The 12,332-nt window shown below is 40.1% G+C and overlaps 1 protein-coding gene across 6 annotated transcripts in view; it reads right to left on the minus strand.

The window, feature by feature from the left end:
* The window catches only part of TRIM44 (TRIM family member 44), a 118,773-nt gene that overhangs the window by 90,860 nt on the left and 15,581 nt on the right, over positions 1–12,332 (minus strand). For all 6 annotated transcript variants that reach the window (XR_003434467.1, XR_003434466.1, XR_003434468.1 and 3 more), the window contains exon 2: positions 7,419–7,496. Coding sequence is in view for 3 of the 6 variants with exons in the window: in XM_027114994.1 (XP_026970795.1) it covers positions 7,419–7,496 (78 nt within the window). In the remaining 3 variants the exon portion in view is untranslated. The remainder of the gene's footprint in view (positions 1–7,418; positions 7,497–12,332) is intronic.

Genomic DNA, 12,332 nt, shown 5'->3' on the forward strand with positions numbered 1-12,332 from the left:
AGACAGTAATCTCTCTCTCAACAGCTTTACTGAGATATAATTCACATTACCATACAATTCGGTGGTTTTTAGTATATTCAGAGAGTTGTGCGATCACCACAGTCAATTTCAGAACATTTTTATCACCACAAACAGAAAAAGGAATCACGCAATATCAGGTCTTTTGTGAATGACTTCTTTCACTCAGCTTAATGCTTCTGAGGATTATCCTTGTTGCAGCATGTGTCAGGACTTGATTGCTTTTCATTGCCAAATAGTCTTCCACTGTGTGGATATACCACATTTTATTTACCCATACATTGGTTGTGTTCTTTCCACATCCTGGATAGTATGAATAATGCTGCTATGAACACTGGTGTGCAGTTTTTGTGTGGATGTATCTTTTTATTTCTCTTGGGTATATACTCCAGGATGGAATTGCTGGATCACACGGCAACTCTTATGTTTAACCTTCTGAGTAACTGGCAGGTCATATTCCAAAGTCACTATACCTTTTTACATCCCCCCCCCCAAAATTTATGAGAGTTCCAATTTTTCCACATCCTTGTCAAATGGACAAAACTTCTCTTTACTGGGAAAACTACAGAGCTATAGTCCTAAAAGCTGTCGACCTTCTTGAGCTCTGCTGTAATTGCCTGGGTGACCTTAGGCAAGAACCTTTACTACCCTGGCACCTCAGTGTCCTCACCTATAAAGTGGAGGGCCTGAAGCAAATGGCTTCAGACTTCCCACTGTGCCCTGCATTTATTCATTCTGTCACATGATGGGAGATACCCTGACCAGTGGGGAGGTAGATGCTGTGAAACAGATAGCTTGAAGCTGACTACTCGATTGTGTATCTGACTTTGCATTAACTCAGTTTCCATTGTGCCTGAATAACCTTAGACTGTGACTATCATGCCTGCCTCAAAAAACAAATAAACAAACTCACAGAATCTGCTTATGCTATTAGGAAGAAAAGAGAAATGCCTTATTATGTAAAGGTTCCACTTGGCAATAACGGCAGACTGGCATTCAGGATTTTAGTTTCCTAAATTGGGGTTCAAAGATAGAAATGGATTCAAATGATAAAATGTATGTATTTATGAGAAATAATGTTAGGTGAAAAAAGCAGGACATAAACTATGTGTGTGTGTGTGTGTGTGTGTATAGTTATAGTTTTATATATACATACACACATAGAATAATAGTTATATAACTCTTGAACAACACTGGGGTTGGGGAGCCAGCCCGCTGACCCTCTATGCAGTTGAAAGTCCTTGTATGACTAAGAGTCAGCCCTCCGTTATGGGATTCCTCCATACCCGCAGTTCTGGGTTCTGCATCCACAGATTCAACCAACTGCAGATCATGTAGTTTCGATACTATAGTATTTACCTTTTTTTTTTTTTTTTTTTTGCGGTACGCGGGCCTCTCACTGCTGTGGCCTCTCCCGTTGCAGAGCACAGGCTCCGGATGCGCAGGCTCAGCTCACGGGCCCAGCTGCTCCACGGCATGTGGGATCTTCCCGGACCGGGGCACGAACCCGCGTCCCCTGCATCGGCAGGCGGACTCTCAACCACTGCGCCACTAGGGAAGCCCCTATAGTATTTACTATTGAAAAAAAATCCTCATGTAAGTGGCCCGTGCAGTTCAAACCATGTTGTTCAAAGGTCAATTATATATAGAAAAATAGGACTCTTCTATCTGAAAGGCAAAGCACCATAATATTAATCAGCTTTCTCACTGCTGTGTTTCGAAGTATGGAGTATTGACCATGTGTACCAGGCTGCACACTAAAAAAGCAGAACTCAGAACTACCAAATTAGATGTTCTGAGTGAGGCTCAAGAATCCTCAATTTTAGAAAAAAGTACTGAAAGTTTACAAACTACTGCAGGTAGCAGAAGACTGGCTGATTTCTTCTTTCTACATTATAGTTGTCTGTATTTTCTACATTTTTCTACGAAGGACATGTATCACTTTTGTAACTGGGGGATGGGAAAAGGGGAAATCATTTCGTTTTGATAAAGGCAGGGAGATGGTGAAGGAGGGCAAAGAGCTGGCTTCTCCTCTTCCTGCTGCCCAAGTGTCTACAGAGGATGAAAAGAGGTCACATTTGCTTCTGGGTGATTTCCATGCCTCAGAGCCTAGACTGGACCTGAGAAAGCACTGGTATTTTTCCCATTTGGTGTCCTTCATACATAAGGGGAAACTACTGAAGCACTTGCCTTAGTTCTCCATTTGGCCAGGGCTAAATGCTCTGGGGCTGTCATGGATCCTTTGTCATCTCCCCATATTTTCTCCAGTCCTGGGACTCTAGAATTGTGGGAAGCTGTGGCTGCAGGATCCAGTAAGGGAGGTAAAAGAAGGGTGCGAGGGAAAAATAGTTAGTGAAGAGTCATATTGCTAGGGATGACAGGCTATGTATAAATATCAACTTACCCATGGGTTCAACAACAGTGTGGGGGTGAATAACATGAAGGAAGATGAATCTGAAGTCCAGTCCTGTTCCCACCACTTACTAGCAAGTTGTTTAATCCCTGCAAGTCTTGGATTGCGTATCCATAAAACAGGGCAAATGATATTTCTTTTCATATGGTTGCTGTAATAGATAATGCATATCTATTACTAGGTACCACGCTAGTAGGGCTTGAGGATACAGAGATAAACACAATTCATGTCTTCCAAGATTACTTCTTTTTTATGTAAAGTGAAGAAATAGGTCAACAGGGACTTCCCTGGTGATCCAATGGTAAAGAATCCTCCTTCCAATGCAGGGGACGTGGGTTTGATCCCTGGTTGGGGAACTAAGATCCCACATGCCATGGGGCAACTAAGCCCATGCGCCACAACTACTGAGCTCACACGCCTCAACTAGAGAACCCACCTGCCACAAACTACAGAGCCACGTACTCTGGAGCCCGCGCCACAACTAGAGAAGAGAAAAGCTGCACACCACAATTAGAGAGAAGACCACACGCCGCAACAAGTGCCGCAACGAGTGCCGCAACGAGTGCCACAATGAAAGATCCCTCATGCCGCAACGAAGACCTGATGCAGCCAAATAAATAAATAAATAAATGAAAAGAAACAGGTCAGTAATTCTAATAACCTTCCAACCAAAGAAACACTTTTGAATGAACCAACTTCATAACTGAGGCATCTCAATTCTCTCCTTTAGATGGATGAATAAATACTGCCCCAGTGAATACTTCTATCTTGAGGCAGGACAAGGACCAACACAAGGCCTGACTTGACCCAGGTGAATAACAGGACACTAACACCAAGAATTCAAGTTAGGTTTTGCTTATATCCATTACTATTTGTCCATGCAAAACCTATCATTTTAACAATAGTCTGATTAGCACTGGAGTGGAGGACTGGGCTATGTTCCATGTCAGTGATATCAGCTATTAGAAAGGTCTGTAAGGTCCTCTTGCAATTATAAAATGCTCTGTAAATGCTAAATAAAAATAAAATAAGAAAACAATCCTCAGTTCTACTTAACTAATTTCATATTGCTAGACAGTTCTTTGGTTTCATACTTCAGTAAGAATACCTGTAGAAATCGAAAAAAAATAAGGAAAAGAACCTGATTATATTTTAGACAATCTTAGTATGATTAGATCCTATGTTTAATCCCACTCCAGTCACAGAGAATAATGTGAACCACTTGGCTCGAGTTTAAGATGCTTTTTTGAGAATAACTTATTAAATTAATATGAATTTGAGATACACAAACATGGTTTAAACTGTTTGTTTCAAGCACACACCAGCTATAGGAAACAGTGAATGGTGCACCTTACATGGAAAGAAAAGCAATCAATATATCATAGAGAAAATAGCTATTATTAACTGAATAATGAGAGGTTAGTTAGATTGAGCTTAGCATCTTATACTTTAGTTCAACACTTTCTGGGAGACTGAGCATGGGGAAGGAAAGGAAGGAAATCAATGTGTTTTCTAAGTTTCAGTTTCCTCTGGGTAAACTATGAAAGATAATTGCATAGTCACTACAAAGGAAAGCTGTAAAGAACTCAGATGCTCTAAATTTCCTAAAAATCTAGTCCGGACATATATACACATACATACCCCTGATTAACTACATCTTTTAATTTCCCCAAAGTCTAGCATAAATATAAGAAATCTAGCGACTAAAATGCTGCTTTGTGCAACAGATGTTTCTGAAAAGTTTGGCTGCAAAAAAAAGTTTGCAAACTGGATCAAGTCAAACGCATTAGGATTATTTAATAGACCACTTCCAATTAAACAAAATAAAGACTGTTATTAAAAATAATTTCTTTCCACTGTATACAAGTTCTGGATCCCTGGAGGTCTGCCCCCTTTAAAACAGGGCTCACCACAGCAACATGCACGCACACCACTTCATCTGGACCTGTGCCTTATTTAGCAACCATCCCTGGCTCTCATATCCATCCTTGGGCTCACCCCTAGTAGCTGGGATTTGATGTCTCCTGCTGTTCCTCTGGTTTGAGAACTCAGCCCACTCCTGGACCATGGCGATGGCCTTGATCATCCTCCTAATTCCTGACCAGGACTCCTTTCCCTTTTTTTGGCTTTGCTACTTCTCTGCTGGCCATAGCTGTTTAAAGGAACCCTGTCCTCTCAGGGAGCCCAAGCTGATGACTCAGTTTACCTCCCTTCCCCTCTCTTACTCCTTTGCTCCCTCAGCTCAATTTATTTGTTTTCTAAGCCTGGAATTTTATGTATTTCACTTTTTTCAAGGTTGAAATCATTTGGACTTACAAGGGCTCTTCTGGCTATTTGCTGAAAGAACGAAGAAAACCAAAACACAAGATGGCAGGAAAATAACCAAGGTCCAGCACAGTTTCTAGTTCCCCCAGACACACTGAATCAGAAACTCTGGGGGTGGGTCCAGCACTCTGTATTTTAGTAAGTCCCCCAGGCGATTTTCATGAACACTGAAGTTTAAGAACCATTGCTCTGAAGAAAAGAGGATTTCTGACAAATATTTTGGACAAAATGAGGCATCTCATTAAGAAGTCTATATTACTGACATAGAAGAATGTTTAAGATATTCTGTGTGATAAAACCACAGCTATGGTATAATTTTTGTAATATATCTTCGAAGCATATTTCCACGTGAAAAAATGTCTAGGAGGTTACACACTAAGCTGTTAATAGTGGTTAATTTAAGGGAAATCCATTTTCCTTTTCCTTTATGGATAGCTGTATTTTTTTATTATTTATTATTTTTATTTATAGCTGTATTTTTTTATTTTTCCTTTACGGATAGCTGTATTTTTAATCTATAAGCATACATTATTTTATAATTTAATAAAAGGTTAATCTAGGCATCTTCCACTCCTCTCTGGCAAAACTGAGAGGTAAAAATTAACTCAGTCCCCAGTAGACCTCAGTGTCTGGACTAATCCAGCTTTGTGAGGCTTTAGGGAATTCTAGAGGAAGTGAGGCAGAGAGAGTGTTCGGGGCTCCATGACTCAGTCAGTGCTTCTATGTAAAGCTGCTGTGCCAGAAAATGACAGGTCATAAAGCCTAGGAGATTCTGCTCTTCTTAAATAAGCCAACTTAAAAAAAGGATGGTGGGGTTTGGAGGGAAAACAGAACAGACTAAAAACTTAATGAGTTCTTTTGGAAGACACCAATTTGTTTCTGGGAAAATTTTCTTTGTTGCAGAAATTATGTATTTAAGTGTCCCATTTTTCATCCCCTATTTGTGATCTAACAGTCATCCTGCAATTATGATGGTCCTTCTTCAAGCTGGCTCCAGGTAAAAATGGCATACACATATGTTAGGCTAGAAAGCGGCTTGAAAATAAAATAGATTAGTGGGAAATTATCCAGGGAGAGACAAAGAGAAGATGAAAGAAAGGTGAGTGTGTATAAACATATCCAAGATCAAGTGAGGTCCTAACAAATATCCTTTAGCTTATGATGCATCGTAGGAAAATCCTGAGGTTTCCACGGGTTGCTTTCATGGGGACTACTCAATTCTTTCAGCTCTGGCAAGTTTCCCATCAGAAGCACTATATGCATTCATAAAGGTTCCCAAAGCACTTTACCTGTATTATCATCATGCATAGAAGCCACTCAGTGTAATCTGTACACATTCTCTTGCTCTTCACTGTCTATAAGCATGTGGGTGTGGCAGAAAGAGGAAACACAGTTGTCTCCTTCAGGATAGCTGTTGTCCCAGAAACCAGAGAAACTCGGTAAAAAAAGCTTTCTGTTATCTTTAATAATTAATTGGTTCATCTTTACTAAAGGAAAACTACTTTCATATAAGTGGTTTTGAGGGAGGGGGGTCTTTCTACTTTGAGCTAAGAAAATCGACAAAAGTTACCCCAATGTGTTCTTATCAATAAAATGGGAAATAAAAGCTAATTTACAAGGTTATTGCAACGATCACAAGTGTGTAAGAGGAGAGGGAGAATAACAAGTTAGTGCTTAATGGGTGCAGTTTCAGTTTGGGATGATGGAAAGAGTTCTGGAGATGGATGGTGGTGATGCTGCACAACAATGTGAATGTGCTTAAGGCTGCTGAGCTGCACAATTAAAAGTGGTTCAAATGGGAAATTTCATTATGTATATTTTACCACAATTTTTTTAAAAGGTATGTAAGGCTCCTAGCACAGTGCCCGGCTCTTATTAGGTGCTCAAGAAATGCTAGTCTTATTCCCCTTATAAAATTTTTTAATTAAAAAAAAGACAGTATAAAAAGCCAAATAAAATCACGCTCCTTTCCCTATTTAATTGTGAAAGGCTTTGACTCTCAGGCAAAGCCAGCTGGCACCAGTACCGGGTAGTGCCACAGCAAACGTCTGAGTAGGAGAAGGGAGGCTGCGTTAGTCATAATCCCTCTGGCACGTTCAGTTCCCAGTCCACCCACAACCCTGGTATGGCGTCTCCCAGAATATCAATCCTACAGCCCCCAACATCTTGCGAAGAAAGCTGGGAAGCTTAAACCATTTCCCAGACCAGACTCCAGCTCATGAGGGCAAAAGTATTCACAGTGGCAGCTGGCTCCCGTTAAGTGGGGGAGTGACAAGACGCTAGTACTGAACACCAACTGGATAGGCCTGAGCTTGTTCCAGTCCCCAGCATTAAGCTGATGGTATCTCTGATGCCTTTGGTTGGATTTAATGGACACAGAGGCCAGTAGTCTCGAAGGCCCGGTAAAAGAAGATTAAAAATGCACTTGTCTGCAGTTCAGAGAAAACAATGAACGATTATGTGTTGTAAATCATAAAATAGAGAAGGGGAAAAATAGATGACTTATCTTCAGGCATGTTAGAACATGGCTTTTGATGGGTAGGCTTAATTAGATCTTGATGCAATGTTCAGATAGATCATCATTAACATCCCTCGAATTTAGCTCAAGGAGAATGAAATACTTGGGGTACCAACATCCAATTAATTCCAAAACAATACTTACTTTAGGGTCTGAGCTCTTGAACTTTAACCTTTCCACCAACTCTATCATAGCCGCCTTCAGTCCGCCTGAATCTTTGCTCTAGAAGAAAGAAAGGTCAGGGGTCATTAGACAGCATTTTGTTGCTCTCTCGAACACAAACAGCATTTCATGGGACAATGAAACGGAAGGCAATTTCTTCTTATCACCCGAGAAGACTAAACGACTAAGAAAAGATGTGTTGCCCCTCTTCCTCTTGTCTATGGACAAAGAGGGTCAGGACATAAATTGCCCAGTGACCTGAGAGAACAATTGGAACGAAAATTAAATGCAATTTGTACAGGCTGACTCACTGCTTCATCTCAGGGCTCAACTGCACCAGTATTCACAGAGGGCTGAGGCTTTGCAAAAGAGATTTCTATCTGGGATGTCTATTTTATGACCAAGTGATTTTTATTTTAAACTTCTACATCACAAATACAGAAGTATGCAATATTAAATATTCTCACAAAAATAAAAACAAAGAAAATTCCCCAAGATTTAACCCTAATTGGAAATGGTATTTCAGTGTATTCAGTTGAATACAGGTTTTTGAGTCAGAAATATAAGGTTTCAAATTTGGGGTCGGCATTAACGAGTTGACTAACCTCAGGCAAATACTGACTTTCTTGAAAACTTCTCCCTCTTCGATAAAATGGGGATTATAAAAAGGGTTATTTTGAAGCTTAATTGAAATGCTGTTTGTAAAGGCGTTAGCACACTATGTGGCACACAGTAAGTGCTCAATAAATGTCACCTATTATATTGTTGTTATTACTGCATTATAATGATTTAGACTAGCAAAATCCAACAGAAATATAATGTAAGCCACAAATGCAAGCCACATATATAATTTTAAGTTTTTGAGTAGTCACAAAAATAAAAGGAAATTAATTTGAATACATTTTACTTAACTCAGTATATCCAAAATATTATCATTGCAACATGTAATTTCAACATGAGGTATTTTATACATTTTTTTCATACTAGGTCTTTGAAATCTAGTGTGTATTTCACACTTACAGCCCAATTCAATTTGGACTTACCACATTTCAAGTGCACCAAAGCCATCTATGGCTAGTGACTACTGTACCGGTCAGCACAGATTTAAAGCACAGACTAAAGCCACACTGCCTGGATTCAAGTCCCAAATCTACCACTAGATCTGTGTGACCTCAGGCAAGTCACTTAGCCTCTCAGCGCCTCAATTTCCTTATAGTATGAAGCTAATAATAGTACCCATTTCATAGGGTTGTAGAAAGACAACATGAGCTCATATATATCAAGGTACTTGGAACAGGGCCTGGCACATGCTAAAGACAATAGATGTACGAGACATATTTATTATTACTGTCTGTCTCGCTCACAATATTTTAAATTCCTTAAAGGTAAGAACTACACTTTTTACCTCTATCTGTGTTCAGCATCAAGAAGGTGTTCAAAAAAGTCTGCTGAACAAACGAATGAATGAATATGCAATCTTAAGATATGAATGCCCTTATAATAATACATGTGTGGAGCACAATGTAAAGTCACATGAATTAGTTTATTTTCTTATCTCAACTCCTTTGGGATAGGATAGGATAATCACTCTCATTTTACCAGTGTTGGAAAGGAGGTATGAGTAAGTAAAATGACTTGTCGTTTTTATGGGTATGGGACAATAAATAAGTACAATATAAACAAGTACTACAAATGTCTGTTCTTCAAAATTGGCCTCAGAATCAGTGATAGTTTCCAAATTCGGGGGGAAAATTCCAATTCCTCCAAAACAGGACCTACTTAGTAAGACTCCATCATATAGATTAAAACAGACTAAAGCCTAAATCCTTTCTTCCCCTCTAACCTCCTCTCTCTCCCAAGTCTACACAGTAAAAGTCTGATATAACCTAAGACCGATATCTGCTTTAGATGTGCTCTCCAAACACAGCTTAGCTGACATTCCCATCCTAACTGTGGTTCTAAATTTTAATAATTTGTATTTTTAGTTTTACTTTTAAAATGATGACAACCTTCCAGATTTCTTCACCAATCTAAATCTTTCATCTCTGGTCTCAGAGCAGACAGGTGGGAAAAGGAATCTGGAGGTCACACACCAGGGGAATGCATGAGACCCAAAGTACCTAAAAAAGGGTTAAATTGCCAGACACAATCCTGCTTTTATGAGATGATCAGACAATAAAGACTGTCTGGTGATATCATTCCTCTAACCTGCTTCTCATTGGCTGGAACAAGCAGGTCACTTGTCCCTGGAAAACTCTTTTCCCCCACATCCCAGCTGCCAGCACCCATTTTAAGCTCTTCAGCAAGAGCCTTTGATATATTATGACTTTCCCCCTGGCTCTAGAGAACAGAAAGGAATGCACCAAACTGTGTCTTAAAACATTCAGAAGAGAAACAGGACGACGAAGGAATCCCTAAGAAGCAGACAGCCTGTTTGCAGGCAGATGTGCCTTGTGTGGAGAGATAAGGGAACCCTTAGCCTTCTTTCATAAAAACAGTGTGTCAGCAGAATCCTTCCTCCTTTTTACAAATTATCCGCAGCACTGCCTACCCAGGGGAGTGACAGAGGAGAGGCACAGAGACTCTTCCTTCAGGAAATTCACCCATACTACCTCCCCACCCCTCCCTCTTTGAGAATATTCTCAGAGATAATTGGGGTCTGTATTGAGCCAGCCTCTAAACGGGTGGTGAAAAAACCTTCCCCAATAGCTTTTTTAACCCCTCCCCCACCAAATAAGCAGTTGGTCAGAAGGGAGAGGGTCCTCTGGGCAGACCCTCCTCTGACAGCGGCAGAGCTGGGTAAGAGTACAAATGGACAACCCTGGCCCCAAAGCCACTTCCTTTCTTTTCGCACACCCCAGTTCCTTCCTGCACCTCAAGGAGCATTGTACACAGATGTTCAAGCGAATACACCCAAGCTCTGGGCACATCTCTCTCAAACAGTCGCCTTGGCCACACCTGGGTCCTACAAATGCGCATATCAGGGGCAGGGTCTAATGGTTTGGTCCACCTTTGGGAGGATGGGCTCAGAAAGAGCCTCTGCAGGCCCTGGACGCAGGGTCAGGACATTTCATCAGGTAATTCTTGGGTCCTGGATACTTGGAGAGCGGTCTAGAAGGGGGCAGGCATGGCCAAAGGAAAGACCCTCAAAAGCATAGGGCAGGGGCACAGAGCTGTCTAGGTCTAAGGTGGTATTTGAGTATGAGTGGCCCCAAACCATCGGGTAGTATCATGTTTTAGTTAATTATTTGTTTGCAGAGGGCAGTCATCAGTCAAAAGGTAACTGGAATAGACAATACTTTCAGAGTTCCCTACTGTGGTGGAATGGAGGAGTTGCCTCTGAAACCTGTGTTCTAATTGAGAAGTTAGACGAATTCTAACCTTGTAGACATTTGGTTCCATAAATGGCCAGATTATGCTATGTCAGTCCCTGGGGGAAGCACTGTGAGTGAAGAAGTGAGATTCGCCTGATACCGCTCTTCCTCACCTCCATTCCACACAATGCATTCCAAGAACACAGGAGCTCAATGTGAGCCTATCTTGTTTATGTACCTCTCTCCTCCCCCAAGAAGAGTGTAGATTAAAACAAGACAAGCGCTATGTTGTGTAACACCCCTCAAAGTTTGATCCATCTATGGAGATGGGGGATGCTTCATAAAAGCCAACTGCTATGGATGAATCATAATAAAGCCAAAGAAAGGACAAAATGCCTACATTTGAAGGTATTCTTTATTCTCCAAGGCACTTTCATATGCTCTTTCTTTGGCATTTCACAATAAACCAAAAATTCTCACTTTACAGCTGGGAAAAATGGCTGGTGAAAATCAAATGAGAAACCCCCAAATCACAGAGCCCATACACTGTTTAACTAGCATTACACAGTAACACAATAACTAAAAGGTAGTGTATTCACACTGTACAATAGAGAGAAATGGTTCTGTGGAAGTCAAATGATGTCCACCAAATCACAGAGCTAGTCAGTAGCAAAACCAGGATCAAAAAGATCTAAATGAAAAAGATTTATAACATATACAAGAGAAGAGGTTGGTATCAAGAATAATGCGAAAATACATAAGGGATTCCTGTAAATAAGAAAAAGCCAAATAAGCATTAAAAAAAATCCCAACAAAGGATATGAACATAACAGAAATGTGAAACGGCTAACACACATATGCAAAGATGTAAAAGATGCTCTAACTTACTTGTAATTATCATATCATTTCTTATCCATCACATTGAAAAAAAAAGTTTTGATTTGATAATACCGAGTGATGAGAGACTTTGGGCAGGCTGGGGATTTTCATATGTTGCTGATATAATATAATAAAGCTACTTTGAAATCACATGCCTAGCAAGTCCATTTTTCACTTTCTCCCCTTGAGAAGCACTAACATGGGCCAGGGAGGTATGAAAAACAATATTTATGGCAGCACTGCTTGTAATACTGAAAAACGGGAAACATCCTAAACATCCATCAATAGTGGGTGGCCAAATAAACTATGGAATTAACAAATGGGATCTGATATAGCAAATAAAAAGAATGAGACACAACGCTGAATTTTTTAAAAGTTGCAAAACAATGCATACTATATCATTTATTTAAAAAGCATAAAACTATTCATTTTTATGGGTGATACATATGTATGTAAAAGACTAGAAAGCAATGACTGGAAGGACTAGTAGTGGGAATAGTAGTAGGAAGAGTCTTAGACTTACATAAATTTATTCCTATTATCTAATTAAGATTTAATATACAAAAAGGAAGGGAGGGAGGAAGAGAGGACAGATCTAGGGCTTCTGCTTCGAGTGTCTCTCTCCATGAGTTTGCCTAAGTATAAATACTGGGGCACTGTTCCTTTTGCATGCAAACATGAACCAAAGGTATAAGAAAGGGTT

Source organism: Aethalodelphis obliquidens, unplaced genomic scaffold, assembly GCF_003676395.1.
Source record: "Aethalodelphis obliquidens isolate GAN/ISIS:26980383/991018 unplaced genomic scaffold, ASM367639v1 scaffold14, whole genome shotgun sequence".
Taxonomy (NCBI): Eukaryota; Metazoa; Chordata; class Mammalia; order Artiodactyla; family Delphinidae; genus Aethalodelphis; species Aethalodelphis obliquidens.